General features: G+C 33.0%; 4 protein-coding genes across 5 annotated transcripts; 1 reads left to right on the top strand and 3 right to left on the bottom strand.

Moving 5' to 3' along the window:
• Positions 1-1,293: 1,293 nt before the first annotated feature.
• On the bottom strand, positions 1,294-12,363 carry EMC1 (ER membrane protein complex subunit 1). Of its 2 annotated transcripts, XM_075290054.1 has the most exons (12): positions 12,108-12,363; positions 11,362-12,004; positions 11,123-11,269; positions 10,737-11,049; positions 10,546-10,566; positions 5,174-5,703; positions 5,035-5,112; positions 4,771-4,972; positions 4,545-4,697; positions 2,065-2,235; positions 1,749-1,982; positions 1,294-1,684 (listed from the first exon to the last, which is right to left on the bottom strand). In XM_075290054.1, exons 1-12 carry the CDS (start codon positions 12,212-12,214, stop codon positions 1,524-1,526), a joined length of 2,760 nt encoding a protein of 919 aa, XP_075146169.1. In that variant the 5' UTR covers positions 12,215-12,363; the 3' UTR covers positions 1,294-1,523. The 2 variants fall into 2 exon arrangements, with proteins under 2 accessions (XP_075146169.1, XP_075146170.1); XM_075290055.1 differs by lacking the exon at positions 10,546-10,566.
• Positions 12,364-12,706: 343 nt separating this feature from the next.
• On the top strand, positions 12,707-14,261 carry Taf7 (TATA-box binding protein associated factor 7). The gene is made up of 2 exons (XM_075290057.1): positions 12,707-13,117; positions 13,178-14,261. The coding sequence occupies exons 1-2, from the start codon at positions 12,806-12,808 to the stop codon at positions 14,198-14,200; spliced, it is 1,335 nt and encodes a 444-aa protein (XP_075146172.1). The 5' UTR covers positions 12,707-12,805; the 3' UTR covers positions 14,201-14,261.
• Positions 14,262-14,701: 440 nt separating this feature from the next.
• Positions 14,702-19,774, bottom strand: Prat (Phosphoribosylamidotransferase). Its single transcript, XM_075290056.1, has 2 exons — positions 19,606-19,774; positions 14,702-19,543 (listed from the first exon to the last, which is right to left on the bottom strand). The coding sequence occupies exon 2, from the start codon at positions 19,473-19,475 to the stop codon at positions 17,904-17,906; it is 1,572 nt and encodes a 523-aa protein (XP_075146171.1). The 5' UTR covers positions 19,476-19,543; positions 19,606-19,774; the 3' UTR covers positions 14,702-17,903.
• A 2,330-nt stretch (positions 19,775-22,104) lies between these two features.
• On the bottom strand, positions 22,105-23,844 carry Rfk (Riboflavin kinase). Its single transcript, XM_075290059.1, has 3 exons — positions 23,390-23,844; positions 23,166-23,317; positions 22,105-22,817 (listed from the first exon to the last, which is right to left on the bottom strand). The coding sequence occupies exons 1-3, from the start codon at positions 23,565-23,567 to the stop codon at positions 22,554-22,556; spliced, it is 594 nt and encodes a 197-aa protein (XP_075146174.1). The 5' UTR covers positions 23,568-23,844; the 3' UTR covers positions 22,105-22,553.
• Between the last annotated feature and the right edge of the window lie 1,021 nt (positions 23,845-24,865).

A 24,865-nucleotide genomic window follows, 5' to 3' on the forward strand; every position in this document is an offset into this window, starting at 1 on the left:
ATAAAATGATAATTTTGTAATAGCAAGCAGCAACCACCAACCAACCACCAACTTAATTCCATATCGCTCCCTGTTACCTATAAACACCGCTTTCTATGTGCGAAATAATGGTTTCTATACAATTTTTTCGCAAGAATGAACATAGTCCCGGCCTTAATAATAGAGTAAAAGTGTATTTTACACTTTTTGTTTAAAATTGCTGAAAAGTACTCAAACGGAATCCAGTAACTATTTGCACATTCAACTTTTCAACTTCGAAAATATTAAAATACTTTTTTTTAACTTCCAGTTTTAGTTGAGGAACATGTACATTGTACTGGTGCTTTGTTTTTATCAACAATCGGCAGGTAACGTATGCTATGGTTTGCAAATTTTTACTGGGTAAAAATTTCTAGAAGAAATTGCAATTTCTCTATCTAATAACTGTCAAATGAAGTCTCTCCCCGGCTCTCTTTTGCTGGCTTTTTGGTGTAAACGAACGACTTCCAGTAAAACTTGTAATAATTATCAAAAATTATCGGGTTCTCGAACGGAGCTATAAAATAACTGATCATTTTGAACTGATTTTGTTTACATGGATGCTAATTGCTTTTCGCCGCTATTCTCCACTAGAGGCGCTGGGATATAAACTTCGTACCACCCCTTCGAAGAGCGATGTAAATGTGCAGACACCCGAACTAGTGATGAATGTAAGCTCAGGAATTTTAATTATTTCTGCCATTCTCTCCCGGCATCTTTGTACTGTAGCAAAGGCCATTTATTTTTATTTATATTTATTGCAAAAAATACCCAAGCCTTTATCCTACCCATGAGTGGCAACATTCGTGTGGGACGAAAGAAATATGTTCATCGCTCGTTATCTCAACAACGGCCGGTTTTTATGATCCCTGTGATTCATTTAATTTCCAAATATTTTGCTCAATTATTACATACACATTTTTCATTTTATATATCCTTTGTTTTTTTTTATAGTTATAATTAAATTAAATCTATACAAACATTATTTATAATATTAAATTAATGACTGCTGAAATTATCCATACAAAAGGAAACTAAGAAAATTGTATGTTTGTTCATTTCACCAAATTATATACGGAGTGTGGAAAATTAAAGATAACAAATTCTGCTAAACAAAAATCTATTAAAATTTCGTCGAACTAAGGGAAAACCGGAAAAAACATGTCATTATAAATGGAGTACGTAAAACTATTATTAATTAATTTTCTAATAAAAGAAATAACAACAAAACATAAAACAAAGATGAAAAAGAAATCGAAAGAAATGCAATATCAATTTCACTTTATCCATTTATCAAGGGAGATGTATTTTCTTGAGAGAAAGTGTGAAAAAGAAACATAGATGTATGTAAATAGTTTAATAATTTTCCTATATAACTTCGATATACATATATTATAAAAATTTCATTTAATTTAATGCTGCTATAAAAGTCATTTTTAGTTTTTAAAGTTTTGTTGGTTTTCCGTTTTTTTTGTGTTGTGTTAAGCATTATTAAAATATTTAAACTATTTCCAAGCCTGTTTTAAGGATTTGCGCGATGCTAAATGTTTGGCCACAAGGGAACCCGTTGTCAATACTACCAAAACAATGGATATTAGAATGTAATCGAAGTCTTCCTTAAGTAAATCATATGTCTTCGATGGTGATATACGTGTAACGAAGACATCTGCAAAAGAAAAGAAAATTTTAGCAAATATATTTCAACAGAGTAAAATGCTACATATGTATACCTAAACCAGCAGCCACCACTAAACAGGTACTTTCCAAACCACTAGGTGCTGTATAGATATAATTAAGTCTTGATATGGATTGATTGTAATTAATCATATTCTCTGTGGGCAATGGTAATTCTGGTATATAGGGCATGGCACCCTCTTCACGACCACCAGATGATGATGATATCGGTCGTCGTGGATCCAATAAAGCCCACGGCAATTCAACAATTGAACCGCTAGATGTACCAACTATTAAAGAGAGACAGAGAGAGAGAGGGGGAAAGTCACAAACATTTGTTAAAATCGTAAAATAAAATTTGTCTACACTTACTTAGAACATCTTTGCTTGTGATACCTCTTTCGGTAATGGTTTCTCTCATTGATGTCACCAATGTTGGTATAATATATGTTTGACGTTCAACCAAAGGCATTGGAGGAGCTCTCAAAGAACTCCAAACGGTGCTATTGGCTTGAGTTTTTCCTTCATATAATTCAATTGTTGCTGCAAGACAAAAGGCAAATTTACTATTGAATAACTCGAAATTAAATAATCGCACACAGAAAAAAAATTTACGAACATTTTTCCAATTAAAGGCTTAATTGAGTTTTAAAAAGTATTCAATTAAAAATTTAATTGATTCAAGAAATTTTTTAATTGAAACAAAAATCAATCACAAAATATACAAAAATAATGATAATAATTAATTTTTTAATTGGATCAATTATTTATTTTTTTATTCATTTATTTAATCAACCAACGCCCTGTAAGGCAACATGTTGATAGAATTTAGTACAATTCAGGAAAAATTGACTTAAAACTAACTATTAAACCTATACTAGCAAACAATCTTTTAATAAAAATTAAGTATTATATACATAAGATTTCAAACGAACAACCTAAAAACTGTGAAGAAAATGTTCATAGTTATCACGAGCGCGTCTCCCAAATACAAATCTCAAAATGCTATGATAACAAGTATTAAGTTTCCGTATATTGGCCAAGTTCGTGCCCGTATAAACCTCATACAATATGTTTGGCATAAGCAATGTATGCGCAAGCCTGAATCTTACATCTTCAGGCAAAATAAAGGGTGATACGGTCAAAATTTGGTCAAGGGAAAACGCGTGTAAATCGGTGAAATCGTTTATTTAAAAAATTAAATTTCTTTTTCAAGTTCAATTAGTATAAAATTCAGGAAAAATATTCAGGGCCTCACGCTTGACACCTGCCATCAGATTTTGTACAGCCACCTTGTCCACCTTCTTCGCCGCAGAAAGCCAGTTTGCCTTGAACTGCTGCTCGTCCCTAGCAGTTTTTTTGGTCTTCTTTTCTCAATTGGGCGGAGCTCTGGCGTGTTGGGAGGGTTCTTGTCCTTGGGAACCACCTGCACGTTGTTGGCGGCGTACCACTCCATGGCCTTTTTCCGTAATGGCAAGATGCCAAATCAGGCCAAAACAGTACGGAACAACCGTGTTTCTCCAGGAAAGGCATCAGACGTTTAATGAAACACTCTTTCACGTAAATTTCTTGGTTGACAGTCCCGGAAGCTATGAAAGCGCTGCTTTTTAAGCCACAGGTATAGATGGCTTGCCAAACCAGATATTTCTTTGCGAACTTTGACAGTTTTATGTGCTTGAAAATATCTGCTACCTTTCCCCTTCCTTTTGCCGTATAAAACTCCTGTCCCGGAAGCTTTTTGTAGTCGACTTTGACGTAGGTTTCTTCGTTCATTACCACGCAGTCAAACTTCGTCAGCATCGTCGTGTACAGCCTCCGGGATCGCGCTTTGGCCGTCGTATTTTGTTTATCATCGTGATTTGGAGTCACTACGTCGTCTCAGCGGCTTCCGGTTTTCGATTTCCCCCCGATACAGACTTCCTGGCTGTCGACAAACGTTCCCCAAACACTTTAATTACATTTGTAACGGTTGATTTGGCAACTTTTAGCGATTTTGCCAGCTTTGCGAGCGAGTAGCTCGGATTTTCGCGATGCGCGACCAAAATTTTGATACGCTGCTCTTCTGGCTTGGACGGCATTTTGACAACTGAAGAGTGAATTCCAAAATCAAAATAGGAGCAACATTCTACACACACACACCTTCAAAATGAGGGGTGTTCAGGTTTTTTAAATGCAAAATTGAAAGAAATACGTCAAGTTTATATTGACCAAATTTTGACCGTATCACCCTTTAACATTAAGACTATAAAGACGTCTAAGAGTCATATTCACCTTGGGACATACGTGAGATATATGAGTAGTAAAATTGAGATCGCAATCAATTTCATACCCTAAACAAGATACACATTCCAAGCAAGACACTTCAGTATTCTGAACAATTATGGATGGGGTGGAAGCAGATCCACGAGATCCATGGAAAACAGCACATTTAGTTTTGTCGACATTAATACTTATCTTATTCACAACACACCAGTCACAGATCCGACCTATATCAGCATCCAAATCGGTGATGCAGTCAGTTCAGAATTCAATATACAAAATTTTCTAATTGAATCAATTAATTTTTAATTGACTTTCAATTAATTTTTTAATTGATACTATCATTTCTGTGATTGAAAACATTTAAATTAAAAAATTAATTGGATCAATTAATTTCGTGATTGAATCAGAAAAAAATTGTTGTGTGCAGAGGTGGACACCCACTGTCAGCTAAATTTTTATCCACATTTGCGAAATTTCCAGTTATGACATCCAATATTCACTTATATACAAAATTCATTTGTATTTTGTTAGCAAGAGCACATGCGTATAAACCCCTTTAGATAGTCAATCGTAAATTTTTATTTACTTACTTATTTCAGTGCGCCGCACTTTGTCATTATAATGAGCATAAGCCAACCAATTTTCCGAATGCACAACATGTAATGGGGGACGTACTTTACGATGCATCATAGAGAATACCACAGAACCGGAAACCACATCAATTAGATAGACATTAAGTAAATCTAAAAAAATAAAATAGAAATGCTATATAGATAAGCCAAAAAACTATGAACGAGGAAGAGATAGACAACATACATTTATGTATACTATCCGATGCTTGTGTGAAAACAGCTACTAAATTGGGATTAATGTATTTGTACAAGACCGAACGATCGGGCATTACACGGCCTTGTGAGTGTACTCTTTCAATGGGATTCTTTGAGGCAACAGCAATAATTTCATGATCACCATTGTGGCCACTTAAATCGACATTCCATAAAGGTAAGGTGGTCAATTGCTAAAAAAAACAGGCGAGATTATTTGGATGGTAGTTTGATAATAGGAAATAGCTTTGCTTACATTCTTTTCATATTTTACAAAGAATCCATTCAATGATCCCTTCGATTTGTCGGCGGTGTATATATATAAACCATTCGCCTAAAAGATTGGAAAATTTGTATTGCTTATTTACTTTTTTCGATTTCTAAACCTAATTTACCTTAGATTTAGCATGCTCAGGATAAACTTGAACATTATCTTGTCTGTCCATAATGAGTATACCCTTAACGAAATCCGTATCAGTTTCAGGCAACATAGACAATTGTTTAATTTGATAGTTCAATTGTAATAGACCACCCTCAGCTGGTTGTCCAGTTATTGGATTAAAACGATATAATACTCCATTGCCGCTTGTTTTATCCTTAGCCACAATCATACACAGGGCCTGTAGGGGGAAATGTTTGCTTGTTCTTTGTATGAGTAAACGCATTTGTTCACCATTTGAAAATTCTTCAACATTATTTAAATATAACTGCCAGTGTTGATTACCACTGATGTTGTCAATGCCAAACACTTTACCACTCTTAGTTAAGACCACTAACATTTTGTGTAGACCAAAGGCATCTCGTACTAGGCCTGCTTTTTGGGTAGCCGACGGTTTCGCCCCCAAACCAATAACATGCAAGAGTAAACTTTTAAAGTGTAGAACTTGTGAAGAGATACGATGTATGAATGCACTGGCAATATCAGCTATAGGGTGAAGAAGTAAATTTGTATCACATATCAAGAATGAAAAATTAAATATTTCTATGTCTAATGTCTTTAAAAGCGTATGGTAATATTAAAAAAGCCATTCAACACAGAAAAAAATATTTTTTTATTTTCAAAAACAAAAAAATTTAACAAACTACAAAAATAAATGATACATTTATTTTTTGTTGATTGATTTTTGTTAATTTTTATTAAAGCATTTACATTTATTTTAAAAAATGTTAAATTTATTTTGTTGTGCAATTTGTGATAAAATATGCGCTATTATTATAATTAAGAACGTCTTGTTGTAGAGATAAAAGTCGAAAAAGTTAAGAAAAGTTTCTTTTTAAATTGTTTTCTTTTTTTAATGAAATTCCAAATATTACACCCATATTCATAATAATTTACATGTGTGTGAAGATTTGATTTGAATTTGAAATTTGCCGCGACACAAACCATTGTCTTAAATATGAATTTACTTTTTCAAATTCGAATTTTTTATTATTTGGCTTGCTATTTATTCCAAAACTCAGCGGTATAGAGGCTAGGTTCGTTGGAATGGGCTTGAGCTCAGCTTTCATAATCACAAAAGTCTTCATTAGAAAAAGACCTTTTCAAAAGCGCAAATTTGAAAATACTTTTTAAACGAATTTTTATAATTGGGCCCACTGTGCCAAAACTAACCCGCGTGCGGTGTACACAGAAAAAAATTTCACGAAAAATTTTCCAATTAAAATTTTAATTGCGTTTTAAAAATATTCAATTAAAAATTTAATTGAAATAACAAATTTTTTAATTGAAACAAAAATCAATCACAAAAATTAATAGTATCAATTAATTTTTTAAATAACCTTCAATCAGTGTTGGGCGTTATTCAATAAATTTTTATTCAAATAACAAATAATTTTTTATTCGTTATTTTTCATTTGGGATTTTTTGAAATCAAATTTCAACTGTTATCTGTTTATTTGTGTCACAAATAATTATTCGTCATTCGTTAGTTGTTATTTGTCATACAAATAATAATTTTTTTGAATCCAAAAAAATAAATTGAATTTATTGAATTCTTCTGATAAAATAATCTTTTTTTGAGGAGCGATAATTGTCTTTATAACTAGGAATGGAACCGGAAGGTACAACATCCAAAAATAGTGATTCAAGTGAATCTGGTTTTTCCATTTTTGATGGATAATTCTACATAATTTTAGAAGACGGAGTAAAGAATATCAGTGCTGTGTGCGTGAAATGTGGCCTGATTTTGTTAAGATAAAAGGAGAGAAAAATTCAACATCAAACTTCATATCTCACCTTAAGAGGCGACATGGTAAGGATGCGTATGAAGAGTACCAGAGCTATAAACGCCTAAAACGTTCTCAAGCGAAGGAGGCAATGAGAAAAATTTTTTTCACATACGTGTATTATTTGAAATTTTATTTGAAACTTTCGAATAACAAATAAATTGAAGTTATTTATTTTCACAAATAAACGAATAAAAAAATTATTTGTTATTCCAAATAAAAACTAAATCGAATTTATTCGTTATCTTTTTATTCGTTATTTAGAATAAATTTTGCCCAACACTGCCTTCAATTAATTTTTTAATTGATACTATCATTTTTGTGATTGAAGACATTACAATTAAAAAATTAATTGGATCAATTAATTTCGTGATTGAGTCAGAATTTTGTGTGTAGAGATTAGGAAAAAATTTTGTAGCCATTTAACTATACTTCTAGGGATAAATTGCCGACAAAAACAATATCACGTCCTCCAGAAACTGGGAAAGAACCCATAGAGGTTTTTTATACAATGAGGGTAATTTTCTATACCCTCCACCATAGGATGGAGGGTATATTAACTTTGTCATTCCGTTTGTAACATATTGAAATATTGTTCTAAGACCCCATAAAGTATATATATTCTGAGTCGATCTAGGATAGTTAGGTTAGGTTAGGTGGCAGCCCGATGTATCAGGCTCACTTAGACTATTCAGTCCATTGTGATACCACAGTGGTGAACTTCTCTATTATCACTGAGTGCTGCCCGATTCCATGTTAACCTCAATGACAAGGGACCTCATATTTATAGCCGAGTCCCAACGGCGTTCCACATTGCAGTGAAACCACTTAGAGAAGTTTTGAAACCCCCAGAAATGTCACCAACATTACTGAGGTGGGATAATCCAGCGCTGAAAAACTTTTTGGTGTTCGGTTGAAGCAGGAATCGAACCCACGACCTTGTGTATGCAAGGGGGGCATGCTAGCCATTGCACCACGGTGGCTCCATATCGGATCACGTTTACGTATAGAACCCAAAAATTGATCCATATCGGTCTCTAAAAATATATGAAGCCCCAATATAAACCCATCCTTATATTTTGCTTGCGGATCCTCTTGGAGGAGGAAATTACATCCGATACGGTTGAAATTGGGTACGTGGTGTTAGTATATGGTCTCTAACAACCATGCAAATATGTATCCATATCGAGCCATAATTCTATATATAGCCCCCATATAAACCGATAACCAGATTTGACTTTCGAAACCTCTTTGGTGGAGCAAAATTCATCCAATCCGGTTGAAAATTGTTACGTGGTGTTAGTATATGGTCTCTAACAAACATGCAAAAATGTAGCCATATCGAGCCATAATTCTATATATAGCACCCATATAAAACGATCACCAGATTTGACCTCCGGAGGCCTTGGAGGAGAAAATTTCATCCGATCCGGTTGAAATTTTGTACGTGGTTTTAGTATATGGTCTCTAACAAGTATTATAGTCTTTCGTAGAAGTTTCTAGGCAATCCATGGTGGAGGGTACATAAGATTCGGCCTGCCGAACTTACGGCCATATATACTTGTTATGTTTAGAATTTACTTAATGAAAGGAATTTAAATATTTCCATACACTTTTTATATGTACATTAAAACGATAATTAATTGAAAATAAAAATGAATATATATAACTACAAGATGTTTTAGATAAATCAAATTAAACGACAACATAAACGAATCGGAAAATAAAAAGTACCAAAATAAACAAAATATATACTGAAAAAAATAAAATATATACGTCTTCCGTCATATTAGGAGAGTATCTACCATAGGTAAAAAATTTACTATTAAGGCTTTAAATTACAAATAAAGATAATAATAAAAAAAACTGAAGACATGTGCAGAAAAAAACTTCAAAGACTTGTCCGTTATAATTTTTAAATTTTTTTCTCAAAAATTTTTTGTGTTGCTGTAAGCAAATCGTTTTTTTAGCCATGTAGCTTGACAACTTGGATGTCAAAAATTTATAATAAAAAATCTGAAAATAGCTTTTAAGATTTAATTAAAGACGAGGTTTTGATCATTTATTTTATTTAACGAAATAAAATAAGTTTGCCATTCCTTTTGTCTAATATCCCAGCAAAAAAATGGAAGTTCTTCTAAAGGCGCTACTTTAAAAGCTCTTCCAAAAATACCCTCCCGACGATGTTCTTTATTTTAACTACACAGGAAGTTCTTTTGATTCAATTTTTTAAAACTCGCTTTTTTCATATCTTTAATAAGATATTTTAAATTCGTTTGTTTCAAATAGATTAAAGAGAGAGTAAGAATTAATAAAATGGTACAAATTATTTAAATTTTGTCGAAAAAAATTGCAAATTTTTGAAAATATTTGAGGTCAAACGTTTTAGACAAACGTTAGAATGCATTAAAAATCATAAAAGAATTTAAAAATGATTTATTTGGCAAAATATGACACAATTTTATAATTCGTGCAATGGCTGTTGAAATGGTGGACATGCGTCCTATGACAAGACCATGTTAAATTTATCGCTTCTGCGCCAATTTTGCACCACTTCCGGATCCAAAAAGAACATTTTCACTACTTTTTTTGCGACGCTTTTTTTGCTGGGATGTGATGAAAGGTGAAATTCTGTCCGAGTATCAGTTGTATTGAGCCAAATTGAGATATGGTGCTGAATTAACGGCTCATGTTTTTTTGACATAGCTTTTATAGAAACTGTTCTCGTGATTTGACTTCTTGAGGATTTACAAGACTGATTTGAAGTGAGAGTTCGGAAAAATGTTTTAGCTAAAATTATTTAAGTCTGTACAAACAATTGATTCTGTAAAAAAAAACCTAAAATATTCTGAGATATATCAGTTTTAAGCGAACAAAAAATAAGACAGATATTTTCCATTCGGGAAACTGTGATAATGGCTATTACGTTGTGACTGTCCATTTTAATATTCCCCTATTATTAGGATCGTTATGTTTATTAAAATTATTTTTATTAAAAATGTTTCAATAAAATATAACAATATTTGATTTAATTTCCTGATTTACATCATTTCCTTTGAGCGGCTCATTCAAATAACCAAAAAAAAATTAAGCATGTTTTGAAACTACACCCTTAAAAAACGGCATAAATGAAGCTATTAAGTTTGAGTTTAGCCGCTAACATCGAAAATCAATCTGTAAAATCAGACTAAAATCAAAACATTTTTGGACATTTTTATTATAACTTGATGGGGAATGAGCCGAAGTAAGAATCGATAAAGTTTATTCCCTTTAAAAAGAATTATTAAAAAAAAAAAATAACTGTGAAAATTGACTATTTTAGCGATAATCCGAACTCAATACAGGCCTCAAACTGGAAAAATTTTTGATAAGTTAGTGTAATTGAAAAGTGACTAACAGCTTTAGAGCTAAGCAATGTATAGCAAAAATTAAAAAATAAAGAAAAAAAAAAAAACTGCAAAACTACATAAAAAATAAAAAAAAAAATTGTAAACTTTTTATATCTTTAAAGATGCGTAGCCAATTCAAAAAATGTACTTACAGTCTAAGCTGGGATCATCACCTTTAATTTTTTAGTAATTTAAATTTTGAGTAGATATTTTAAGAAAATCGAAAAGTAGATAGATAATTAGTCAATTGAACCCTTAGAATCTATAATTGCATAGTATTTTATAGGCATTTTAAGAATTCCTTTACACCTCTATTACTATATGAATTTTCTTCATTACTTACCCGTTTTGCCTTTCATTTCATTTTCCAATTCACCTTCACTATCTGCCAAAGGTAAATCTATAAATTCAGTAGCAATAACATTTGCCAAAGCCTCAGATCGGGTCCAACGGAATTTGGATTGTTGTACAGCCAATATGCTATCATCTTTAGTATCGATTACAAATAAACAGCCTTTACCATCGTTATTGCGATTCATTTTGCAGTCGAATGATTTAATTACAGGCGAGCCATAGTGGTCCGGATACGGCAAAATATTAGTAAGTTCTGATACTTGTTGGCAAGTGTCCGTGGTATAACCATCAATATTTAAATGCTATGTGGGTATAAAATGTAACGAATAGTTTATTATTATTTTGAATATATTTTGCTAATATTTCTTCTCTTACTTTGTCTTTTATATTGGCTGTAACAATAACATTTTGATTATTGAATCGACCCAGTGTGAAACTATTTCCACGCAATGATTCACATATTGGAATGTCTTCTTTAATAGCTACTAATTTGCCATTGACTATAACCACACCATTGATGCCCTGAAAAGAAACATATTAGAAATATTAATAATTTGCATAAGCAAATTCCCCCCAAAAGAATTTTTCTCCTGGTATTTTTTTCTAGCACTTACCTCCATTGGTTCGATAGGATTTACAGGTGTTTCTCCCAAAGCTTTGCTTATGATTTGTGGTTGATTTGCTGTCAAATCCAAACTAATCAATTGATTGCCTTCAACACATGTGAAGTATGTGCCCGACAAAATACATTTCTCCTCTGAAATCCATGGAGATGTTATCATAGCTGTATTTCCTGTAGCTTGACCTGTGGTGGCAAAATATGGAGTAACTTCCAAATGGGATTTCCATACAGGTAGAACATGATAAATCATAGCATTGCGATAAAACCATATTGAGGATGCAGCCTTGTCGGTCTGCAAAGGCATTAAAGACCATTCCCACTCCAAATTGCCAGTATTTGCATTCCAACCTCTTATCAATGCTGGTGCATGCCCCTGCACAGTCAGCAGGTCAAAACCATGTGCCGATCCTGCCCTAGCTGCTGCTGTTGAATCAGCTCCTGAAGCTGCTGATGACAATTGCATTAATTTTATGCTACCCCTATGGCCAGTTTCGAAAATTTGACGCCAAAGTACTTCGCCACTTTTGGGACACAGAGATGCAATAACATTTTCCCTGGTGCTCACCAATAAACGCGGTTGGAAACCATTTAGTTCTAAAAAGGCTTGATTCAAGCCACCAATTTGTATAGTCCTCCTAAAAAAACAACAGAGAAAATCATAAAAATTTTACTTGAAATTTAGATCTTACGTGTTTGTGAATGAATAAATGGAACCTTTGCTCATCACTTTACACTTACCAATCGAATTTTTTTATTTGATCTTCATATAGACAACTCACGGTCCCTATAGCCACCAGCATAAAAACTGTTAGCAGCCCACCCAAGCTGCTTTTAAATGAACCCATTTTAGAACAAAGATAAGAGTTTTTAGCAAAAGTTTTGGTCAATTAGTGTTTCTAATTAATTTTAATTTATTTAACTTATTTTAATTAACAATTTCTAATTCTGTCCATTTCCAACGTGAAAAAACGGGGATGAGATGAAAAAAGTGCGGCTGTCAGATGAAAACTATGTTGCCAGATCTAAGGGACAACACATGAGGGCCACATTAAATAGAGACGTACGGGAAGAACAAAAATGCTACGGTACTACGTTTCGGACATTATATATTTGACAACTAATTTTCGGCTTCAAATCTCGAAAAAGGGAGATTTTAAAAAAATTCTATAGCAAAGGAATCAAAATAAAATTCCCTCGTTTAAAAATATTAACTATTTTATGCAAATTTGGCAAAATTCCATCCAATTTATATAGGGGTTTGCGAAGAAACTTTTAGTTGTTCTATTTTCAGAAACTTTAGCCCTCTCAAAACTCTTGGCAACTCTACTGTTGTCAATTGTCGAGTTATGTCAAGTTTAATTTAAAAGCGCTCCAACCTTATTTTACCCACTTATAAATAAAAAATCTTATAAACAGAAAATAATATAAGAAATACAATGATAGAAAAGAAAGTTGACAAAGCCAAACAAGAGCAAAAGCCCAGAGATGATGGTGTTGAATTGGAAAATCAATACATTCTACGCTTGCCCGAAGAACCGGCCCAACTTCTGCGGGAACTTCTACAGTCTCCCAATTCGAATCTTAAGGATCGTATGACTATTCAATTGGATAATGATTTACGCTATGGAGAAGTTAGATTTGACCATTGGTTGCTCCATGCAAAAGTGGTCGATCTCCCTACAATTATTGAATGCCTGAAGACAATAGACAACAAAAGTTTTTATAAATCTGCGGATATATGTCAAATGGTAAGATGGTTGAAGCTTTTGTGATCTGGAATTTTCTTTTCAAATGTTTTCACTTTACAGGTAATTTGTAAAGAGGAGCCACATGATTTGGATAAAGAAGAGTCGCCTAACAAAGGTAAAAAGAAGGATCCAAATAAAGTTGACAAAAAGTTTCTATGGGCCCATGGCATCACACCTCCATGCAAAAATGTACGCAAACGCCGCTTCCGCAAGACTTTAAAGAAAAAGAATGTTGAAGCTCCAGAGATTGAGAAGGAAGTAAAACGTCTCTTGCGTATTGATAACGACGCAGTTAAAGTCGAGTTCGAAATTATTAACGAAGATCTTTCCAAGTCCACTGATTCTCAATTAAAAGACAGCATGGAAGGCGAAGAAGAATTTATGGATGAAACCATGCATGAGGGTGACAAGGGCAATAATGATTCATCATCACAAAAGGATATTAATGTGGAATCGGATGGAGACGATGATGATGGACCTTCAGCATCGGCACCTTCTGGTCATCTAGGTGTAGGAGAACACGATATCTTTGGCGAAGAAGTCTCCTCATCCGATGAAGAAGAAGATAGGCGTCACGACAATAATCGCATGCAAGATTTGGATGAGACTTCTCGTCTGTCAGCCGATGATTCACGTATGTCTTATTTCTCGGTGGGCGGTGGCAACAATACCAATATGAGTGCCAAGACAAGTGGATTGAATACCTCTAAGGATGATTTGAATGAGTATAGCAAATCAATGTTTGGTAGCCCCAAACAGGGTGACGACGATAATTCTAAGTTTGGAGGTTCAAATTCAAATTTAGCTGGTGGTTACTTTGATGACCGTAAGCGTACTTTATCTGAAGATGATTCTTCCAATGATGCGGCACCTCAAATGCGTGTTGATCAAATTCAATCGAAAATTTCCGAGTTACGACGCCAATTGGATGACATTAAAGCTCAACATTCTCAAAAGGCTAAGGAAATATCATCAATTCAAAATCCAACACTGAGACAACGTATGCAAGATACTGTGGATAATTTAGCCAGTCAAATGGTTGAAAAGGAATTGGAAATAAAAGATTATGAAAATATGCTCTAAGTAATTTTTTTTGTAGTTTTAGTATATAATAAAAAATAAATAAATAAAAAAATGTATAAAATCGAGGATTATTCATTGAATAACAAAGGCAAAAAGTCGCATAGTCAAAAGTCGGGATTTCAATAAATACCAACGTCTAGGAATAAGGTCGGTCGAAGCAGGGATTGAACCCATGACATTTGGTACCATTGCACCACGATGGCTCCCTAAACCTCCTAAATGCCATCAGCAAACATTTTGTTTGTTATTATGCCTTAATTTCAGAAAGATTTAAATTTTAAAGCATTTACAAGACATTCTTAAATGCGTTACGATAGTCCTTAGGGTACTTCTTATGCTTATATCCGTCCTTTTCCTGCAGACTTTTTGCTGTTTTAGCAGTTTTTCTGTTGTGTCTTTGGGTGTACTACAAAGGTACTTATGTCGATTGTTAAGGAAAACTTACAAGAAAGTTTTGATTCTGTAAATTTAATTAAAAAATGCAAACATTTTCAATACATATAGTGATTTATTAAGTCCGATCTTTATTATTAATAGAAAATAAGTATGTATATTTTATGCCTATTACTAAAGTACATACATACAGTTGTAAATATAAGTCAATTCAAAAAAAAAAAAAATAGAGCAGAACAATGTTTGTTTTTTTCGTTTTGTTTGATAAGGCCATACGATTGTAATCGATCAAAACATTTTTTATTAACAATTAATAAATAAAAAAATGTTAACCATGATTTAATATAATATAAATATATGAAAATTATTTTAATTTAATCGAAATTAATTCTAACTTTTTATTTAATAAAAAGTTTTTTTATGCAATATGGTGTGTATTTGATATATGGGAACATGAATTAGAAAATAAAAGTAAAAAAAAAATAATACAAAGTATAAATACAAATAGTTTAGTATAAACTAATAATTAAATTTTAACATCTCCATTTGTAAGATTTTTTTCTTGTTTAAAGAAAAGATATTCGAGTTCAGTTTTGGAATTTGGCAGAAATTATATATGTATATGTGTATATATAATTGTTGGTTTTTTTTTAATTTATTGTAATTTGTTCAGAGCATGAGAATTTATGAAAATCTAGTTTCTAAAGAAATTAAGTACACATCATATAACCCTCTAATGCCCAATCCCGCCTTTAGGCGGGCTTCATTAAATAAGGAAGCTTTTAGTAAAACACACGTTAAGGCAACAAAAATGGGTAAAATAAAAGGTTGAAACTCTTCAAGAGGCTTTGCAGCATATACTAAATTTTAACGTATAATTTTTTCTTGTGTTTGCTTTTGTGTTATTAACATTGAATATTTAATCAGCTGGCAAAAAAATTGAGACATTAGAGGGATAATATATGAACTACTATTATCTGTTATATAGTTTGAGAAATAACTAAAAAAAATCATTGTAGATTATTTGTATAACTCATATAAACCAATATTTTTAAGCCTTAAACACTAAAAAATCCGTTTTTATATGCAATTATTTTCTCTTTGTTTTTCAGTATTGAGGTATTTGTTATTGTTATTTTAATCATAAATGCATTCTTTAAATTTAAACTAATTATAAAAAAGGTTGTAGCAGATGGCATACAATATTTTTTTTTGTGGAACTTAATTGGTGGTAGTATTTTTCCAAGAAAAGAAAGTTGCTGAAAAAGTAAGGTAAACAGAATCTGAAGATCTTGAACTTCATTTTATTTGTAGGCATTTTATAATTTTGTTTCAATATGAGATTTTGCTGCTTTGGAAGATTTTTCTGCTCTACTAACAAATTTCTTTGAGCGTATATTAGCAGACATTGGTATCCGTTATTAACAGGCTCTTTTTTGCTTTTTAACAGACTTCTTTTCAATTATTATGGAATTAGAGAAAAAAATATTCGAATAAATGATTACATTTAATTAATTTGTTTATTTAAAAAAAAATAATTGAATCAATTAAATTTTTAAGTGAATTAATTAAATCATTACTATTGGCAGTTTCGTGATTGAATATACTGCCATTAAAAATTAATTAAATAATTTCGTGGTGGAAAATGTGATTCTTTTTCGTCGAACCTGGTTAATTTTGGTTAATATTGTTGAACGAAGGAAAATGCAAATTTTTCCTACCCTTCTTGACACTAAAATTACATACTGAATCAATCAAGTTGTTGTTCTTTCAAGGATGAACATTGAGCATTGCCAATATATGAGAGTTATATCTAAATTTAAATAGATGTGTTCCCAAATTTTCAGTAATAATTTTTGTCAATAATAAATTGCCTTTTGAATCTTTAAAGTAATATAAATTTAATTTTCGTTTTTTTTTTCTGGGGTTTCTTGCGCAGTCCAGTAATAATACTAGATACAACCACAATTTTTAGAAACAAAAATTAAAAATACTTGAAATCGAATTGGTTACAAAAGAAAAACAAAATACTCTCGTATGTTCGACAAAAAGTGTTGGTACTACAAATTAGAGAATTAGGGTGGACGTATGTAAAGTTAGCCACTGTTTTCTACAACCGACAAAAAGAAAAATGTTACAAAAGCTTATTGTAAATTGAAAAATAAACTTTTTGGCTAATCGCATTCTTGTCAAAAAGAAAAAACTGGAGTCGTAAACTTCAACACCACTAACATGTGTTTTCGAAAATTGCTCCAAATCAACTCTTCGATTTTTTTCACACGAAATTAACTTGTAGCCTTTTGATATTAAACAAAATCTACTTCCAAAATTTAGTTTGCCACTTTAAATATTCGAAATACTGACTATTCCATTTTTTTGAATAAAGGTCGGTATTAAGTTTGCATTATCGAGAGAAAATTGTCACTTTTTCATGGCTACTTAATAATTCAATTAAAAAAATTATAAACATTTTAAATTATTGGTTAGGTTCATTTATAAAAAAATTTACAAAAAAATTTGGAAAAAGTTCCAAAACCAAAAGGTATATATATTTAGAATTTAATTTTCCCAAAAAAAAAAAAAATAATACCCCAATTTTTTTGGTCCAACATCAAAAAACGTTGAGATGGGTTTAAGATTCTACTAACGTTGTGTACTTATCATGTTTCAAAGTAAAAACTATTTTTTTCCACAAAATTTCTGTTTAGAATTCATTTTAGAGACCGAATACTTGTCAATTTAATGCTTTCGATTATACAAAAAAATCACTGCTGTGTATTGAATTTAATAATATTATGGTAATATTGACTTTAGAAAAGAAAATTTCCTGTAAGCCAAACCATTTTGGCCGCTTTCAATGAGATTATAACAAATTCTTTATATACAAATATAAAATATTCAAAGAAAAAAATTGAAACTTTTTATACATACAAATCGATCTACCCTAATGTAGAATCTTATATGTATACCAATTGTGCGTGTGTTTGCCTTAGAACATAAAGGGTGAAGGTTGTTTTAATCGCAGCATTTTTTTGTTTTTGGTTTTTTGTCTGTTACATGGTCATGTAATCACCAATAGGAATATGTGTGACCAAAGACACTACCATAAGTTATCCACTCATACTATAAATATATGTCGTTTTTATCATTATTTATAGAATATGCCATCTACAACAAGTCGTTTTTTACCAAAATCTTGAATCAACAATGCAAACACATACCCAAATACATACAGTTTGCACCACAATCCATATGTGTGTTCCCAGTCATTACATTATTAATTGACGAACATAGCTTGTTTTATATTCAATTACCAGCTTAATTCTTGTGGTACGCCACCTGGGTATTCACCCGTCAAACAAGCTGTACAATGACCACTTTTGCCAGACTTCATTTCTTTGCGATTTAAATTGACCGCCTTCTTTAAACCTTCCACTGATAAGTATGCCAAACTATCGGCGCCCACATGACGTGCTAACTGTTCAGCATTTAAAGTGTTGGCAATTAACTCCTCGTGTGTTGGTATATTAATACCCATATAGCATGGATGCTGTAGTGGAGGACTTGCTACGCGTACATGTACTTCTACCGCCCCAGCATCACGTAATAGTTTAATAATCGGTCCAATGGTATTGCCTCGAACAATGGAATCATCAATGAGTACTAGTCGTTTGCCGGCTACATTTTCGGAAAGAGCTCCAAATTTCTTGGCCACACCTAGCTTTCTAAGACGAGTCGATGGCTGAATGAATGTACGGCCAACGTAACGATTTTTACATAGAACTTCAGCAAATTCTATGCCACATTCTTTAGCATAGCCATGCGCAGCCGCTGTACCCGATTCTGGGACAGAACTTATAATGTCAGCTTGTATGGGAGCTTCGCGAGCCAATTGACGACCGCATTGCATACGCACGGAATATACCATTTGTCCTTCGAAAATAGAATCACCACGAGCAAAGTATACATATTCAAATATGCAAAAGGCCATTTTCTTAAAATCGGGTCTTTCCACCACATCTACAGTACGGCAACCATTACGAGTCATTTCAATTATTTCACCAGGCTCAACTTCTCTCACATAGCGGGCACCTATGGAGAGAAACCCACAAGATTCACTGGATACTACCCAACCTTCGGCTTGGGCATCCTCGACATTAACATTGCCCACATTAACAGGAACTATTTTTCCCAAACAAAGAGGGCGGTTGCCGTACACATCCCTTACAGCAAAGATTCTATCTTTTACCATAATAACTAGCGAATATGATAAATGGGCCAATTGCATAAAATGACGTATACGAGCTGGCCAATCGGGACCATCCTTTTCGGACACTCCTTCGGGGCAACGACATAGACTTTGAGTTATCAATTCACTATCGCTGTGGGTCGAGAGACCAACTCCTCGGGCTAAAACTTCACGACGAAGAGATTCACTATTGACTAATTCACCATTGTGAGCTAATGCCATGGCACCATGGGCTGTATGGACCACAAATGGCTGACAGTTTACTACTTCCGAAGCCCCGCTGGTTGAGTAGCGAGTATGGCCAATGCCTAGATTACCTTTCAGTTTCTTCATAGAATCATCGTTGAACAATTGGCTGATCATACCCATTCCTTTGTGCATATTGAATTGTTTGGAGCATTTTCCCTCACTAGTCACTATGCCTGCGGACTCTTGACCACGGTGTTGCAGGGCAACTAAACCAAGACATATCACGTGAGCAATATCAATTTGTGTAGGCCAGTCCCCGCAGGCAATGGCACCAAAAACTCCACATTCATGTGTCAAACCTGTTAACTCTTTGCCGTCGTCGTCGTTTTCTTCACCCACTCTACAGGTGGGGTTGGTGAGTTCAAGGGAAGACTCGGCGGCCATGTGTTGTGATTGAAATAAACGTGTGTTTGGTTTTTCTTGTATTACAGCGATAAAATAACTCGAAATTTCTATAATATAGCAGAATTAGTTTAATAAATTCTCCCAATTGGAATACATGGAGACAACAAACCTATTCAATTTTTTCAGTAGTTCAATTAATTATTTTTAAATAAGATTTTGTTTATTCGTATTTTGGCGAACAAGAATTCACTGACAACTGGACGCAAAAGCAATGGCGCACAGTAAGAAACCAGACCGATCAACCAAACAACTACCGATCAAACCAAATACTAAACAACAAGCAGCAACGAACTGAACTGAACCCTCAACATAAAATCATACCAAATCGAGTGTGCACACATATCCAAACAAGCAGACTTATGGTAACATCAAGCAATACCGAATAAATAACGTGCTACAAACATTATCAATTACAATGTGGGCAGAAGGAAATGTGGACTGTATGTACATTAACATGTTTACATGTTTGTTGCTACCTACCATTGAACTGCCTCAATGAATGTGTGTGTGTGTTTCATACGACGCAAAGGATTGAAAAATATTCCTTTGGTATGATGAAATGGATCACAAGGCATCAGAGACGTAGCCAGAATATTATTTTGGCAGCGAAACTAAATGATTGTTGAATAGACAGTTTATGAGGCCAACCTTTGAGGAATAAATCTAGCAAAGGCCTGATCTATGAAAACTAAATGAAAGGTAATGGCTGCCATGATAATCGGCTGTGATGGAGACGGAGCGAAGTTAACATGAACTTAAGCATTATCACATAAGCTTCTACAACAACAAGAACTTAAGGATCATCACACCAGCTACTATAACAACTATATTCACCGCCCTTGTTGCAGTCGGGTCTACGGCCCGGTGCGTACACAGGGTTTACAATCCTGTCCAAGGACTGCAAAACCCCATTTAAAGTATGCCTATTTCCCGAAAAACTCGAAAATACCAACTCCAAAGGGCTACATCAATAACACCTACAGTCATACATACTTGTATTCCCATGGGGGTTGCAGTCTTTGGACGAGGTTGAGTTCCTTGTGTCGAACTCGGTGTGTAGGACCGACTGCAGTGAGGGTCGCTATCACAGCTAAGATCGGGTATCTTCAGGTACTTAAGTAATTACCTGTACCTTTTGAATCTGCCCGAATTGTGGACAGTCGACTCACATCATGAGGCATCTCTTCGCGTGTCCTGCAAAGCCGATAGACCTGACACCTATTTCACTCTGGACTCATCCAGTAGAGGCAGCTCGCTCCATCGAACTGGATGTTGAAACCTAAATGTCTTTTACTCAACTATACAAACTACAAAGGGATACAACACCAACAACAGTATGCTTATTTCCCGAAAAACTCGAAAATACCAACTCCAAAGGGCTACAACAACTGCAGTAGGTAACGGATATAAGAAAGTCAGAAATCCCGCAATTTTTTCTTATGTATATGCGATTTTGTTGCTTAAATCTACTTTATTACAAGTTGTCCGATAGGTCCAATTTTTGACCAGCGTCTAGACTTTTCGATTCTAAACAGTGTAGTCCAAGAGTATCTCTATTTTTTCCGTTACAAGAAAAATAAATTCTTGCGATTACGAATATCGGAACATCGGGGATAATCTTCCTAAAAGCAATATATATGGTATCCAAATAATAGGTAATAAACTGTATATTTAGAATACATATAAAAATCTTCATAACCATGTACCCGGAGAGGTCACGGGTCTTTTAAAATTGCGATCCTTTCCCATATATGCAATATGGTATTCATATTAAAGCTAATTTCGAGTACATTGCAAATTCAATGAAGAGAGTTTTATATAGAAACTCATTAAAGAGAAACCCCAACAAAATGAAAAAATGTTTCGCGTACGGCGCTTTTCATTAAAAACGAGAGTTTACTTTCTTTCCTATCAAATGAAAAATCGCACGATTTTTTTGAACAAGATTTTCATACTCTTAAATTTATATCAAAAACAGAAGAAGAAAATAAGTGGCCGATATGTCGAAAACTAGTCGTTTCAGCAAAATATTTATTTAACATTTTCTCATAAACCATGCTTACCAAAATACCAGGGGTCGATATCTCGAAAATTGGGCTCTTCCGACACAAATTTTACTTACATTTATGAAAAATTGCTGCCATTGTTAACAAGAATAAAAAGGAAAATACAGATTTTCAGGGACCGATATCTCTACATTTTCTCTTTAAAATGCTCTCTTCTACCCCAAAAAACTTTTGCTCATTGAAACTTTTGATCATTGAAATGATATGAGCCAGTTTAAGTACGTAAATTTCGTTTGGTAGAATATAATGTAAATAAATACAATATAATTGTCTTCAAAGTGTTTCACAATCACTTTCTGATCCTATTTAACGATATTCTCGATCCGTCTGACAAATTTTAATGCTGGATAACTAGGTTCGGTTATTTTAATTGCTTGTTTAGTGGGATTCGGTGGAGCTAATTTGAAATTCTTCAGTTTTTTCTTATAATCTATAATTTTTCCAGCCTAATTACTCAATTATAACAACACAAATATTTTGTTTCATCCAAATTAAAACAGAAGGCCCAAAATGTATATCAGCTTCAATTATAACGAAAAAAATATTTTATTTAAGTACATGCACACATAAAGGTGTCCTTCCTATATTTATTAAGTTTTTGTATTACATACACCTACTAATTATCACTACAAAAGATATTAACTATTTTATACACATGATGTCTATGGTGGATTAATATAAATTTGTACATTAAAATAAAAATAAGTGCATAATGTTTGCACATAGCATATCGTTTATATGATTCAATAAAAAGTGACAAAACACAAATTTAGTTGGATCAACAAATCATTGGTTATATATTTATAGTCGCTCGATTTCCCATAAAGACTTGAATTCTTCTTAATTAATATCTTATGGTCTTAGGGTATGAAACGAAAAATGTATATATTTGAGTTATGATGACTTTGTAGACATTATGTACAAACTGCATTGAAATATTTGAGGTAATTTAAGTACAAAAGGAAATCCAAGATAAAGCTGCTTCCGTTGTTTAAATATCATCTCTCACTGTACCATTCCCAGTTTTGGCATTATTTGTACATTTTGTATCTAAAAAATATTTATGATTTTTTAATTGCTTATTGGATTCATTAGACTCTAGCAATTCTTCGGCTTGGGCAATATCTCTTTTTATACAGTTTATTAGATCGTCTAGACTTTTAAAATTTTCTTCAGGTCTCAAATATCCTACAATGCAAACTTTCAATAGGCAACCGTACAAATCTCGTTTGAAGGGATGTAATATATGCGTTTCCTGAATAAAAAAATAAAAATAGTTCCATTCATTATTTACTTGAAAATACTGTAAATTTTTTATTACTTAACATATTCATTATGCTAAAATCTGTGTCTGATAAGAAACTCAGCCATGGAACTAAACTAATAGCGATTAAAAGTGAATGAAATATATTGTATTTTTTTTTTAAAAGACCAATGACTGCAAAATGGATCAAATAATTTTGTTTGATATATGCAAAAATCTACATGAATAGTAGAAATAAGTATACAATAAATATTTTCATAAAGATAACTATCTTAATTTTGAAATGTATTAAATAATAAACCACATAATAAATTAGAGTACAAAGTCTGAAATACATACCATACTCTTTTCCTTATTGTCATAGAATGGATTCCAACCTATGCTCATAACCATTTTATATACTGGACCATTATCCACATTAGCCCAACCGTAATAGACTCCAGGTTGTATAGCATCAGGTAAAGATTTCACCACTTCCAATGGATAATTGGCTGAAAATACAATGCAAACATTTTTCCTATCTTCTCAACGAGAAAAACTTAATCTTGTTTATTAGCATTTACCTGTGGGTATTCCCAATTCTTTTGAACCACGACCAAATCCCGATACGATTTTACCACAAGCAAAGAATGGCAAATGATTTAGCATTTTCTTGAGAAATTCCGTCGATTGACAGTATGTTTGGGATATGTTATTTCGATTGATGATGCGACTAAAGCGTCTGGTCAATGAAACTACCATAGATAACGATGACGAGCAACGTTACGCTTTTAAATGACGTTGTTGTTGATTGCTTTTATTGGCTCTAATTGGTTTGGTGTTATGGTTTTTGCTTTTTAGTTAGTGTGACAACTCCAGTGCTTTTTTATCCGTACACAAAATATATGTTCATACACGAATATTAATTGTACATTTATTACATTGCTTTATTAACTATTAACTATTTTTCTTGTATTCTCGATGTTATTGGCGATGGAAATACTCACAATCTCTCATGCTTGGTCTTTTCAAAATATATTTATGACGTCACGAAAGTCAAAATCATATGTTTCTGATTTGCAAAGCCAAAGGCCGGAGCCGATGTGCCGATTTGACGGCGTCAATTAATGAATTTTGAATTTTTCTATAGGGCTGTTCTTAAGCTGAAATTCAAAGAGACTATTGTTTAATTATTTAACTATTAAATTAGATATTTTCATTAAAGTTTAATTAGTCCATAAAAAGCGACTAGTTGATTTGGACCCTGTATTTGAAATAAAAATATCTAAAAAGCATTGTTATTACATTCAAAATCGACGCATTGGATCTTTTCCACCCATGATTTTACTAGATTTGATAAAAACATATTCTTCACTCACAGTTTTGGTAGAAATCCCGAGCATAGTACCCACCTTTAAGAAGAAGAAGAATGTGCATGAAAATAAGTACATTTTATTGCGTATTGTTTAGTACTAAGTTCGTTTCTTCCAAAAACGAATATCTTCATCTATCTCCGTAAATACGGTCTCAAACGCAGGGATGTTAACTTATTTATGCGAAATATTATGCCTGCCTATTTTTCGTGCGAAAAATCCAGGGTTGTATAAATATGTGCCTAAAATGCTCAAAACAAAGATTTCGCAATTATTCCGCGCCAACGTTTTTTTATGGAGTATAACAGTTTTTCGTGCGAAAACATGATCTTTGTACTAGGCTTAACGTTTTTATATGGAGTATAACAGTTTTTCGTGCGAAAACGTGATCTTAGTACTAGGCTTATGCCCTTTACAGATTATCAGTTATTCCGGACGACAGTGCTCGTGTCGAACATATCGCATATATTGGAGACATTATCAATTAAATCCGAAGGTATACTTGATACTGCTGTATGTTTATGGGATCGATAACACATTTACCGATTATTTATTCATCGCCGACAAGTCGTGTCGATCTGACACACTGTAAGATTCTTTACAAGCACTGACATTCCGTCCGGAATAACTGATAAAGGCCGGTACTATATTCATTCTTGCGAAAAACTTTTATAGAAACCATTATTT

Source organism: Haematobia irritans, chromosome 1 (genome assembly GCF_050003625.1).
Source record: "Haematobia irritans isolate KBUSLIRL chromosome 1, ASM5000362v1, whole genome shotgun sequence".
In the NCBI taxonomy this organism is placed as follows: Eukaryota; Metazoa; Arthropoda; class Insecta; order Diptera; family Muscidae; genus Haematobia; species Haematobia irritans.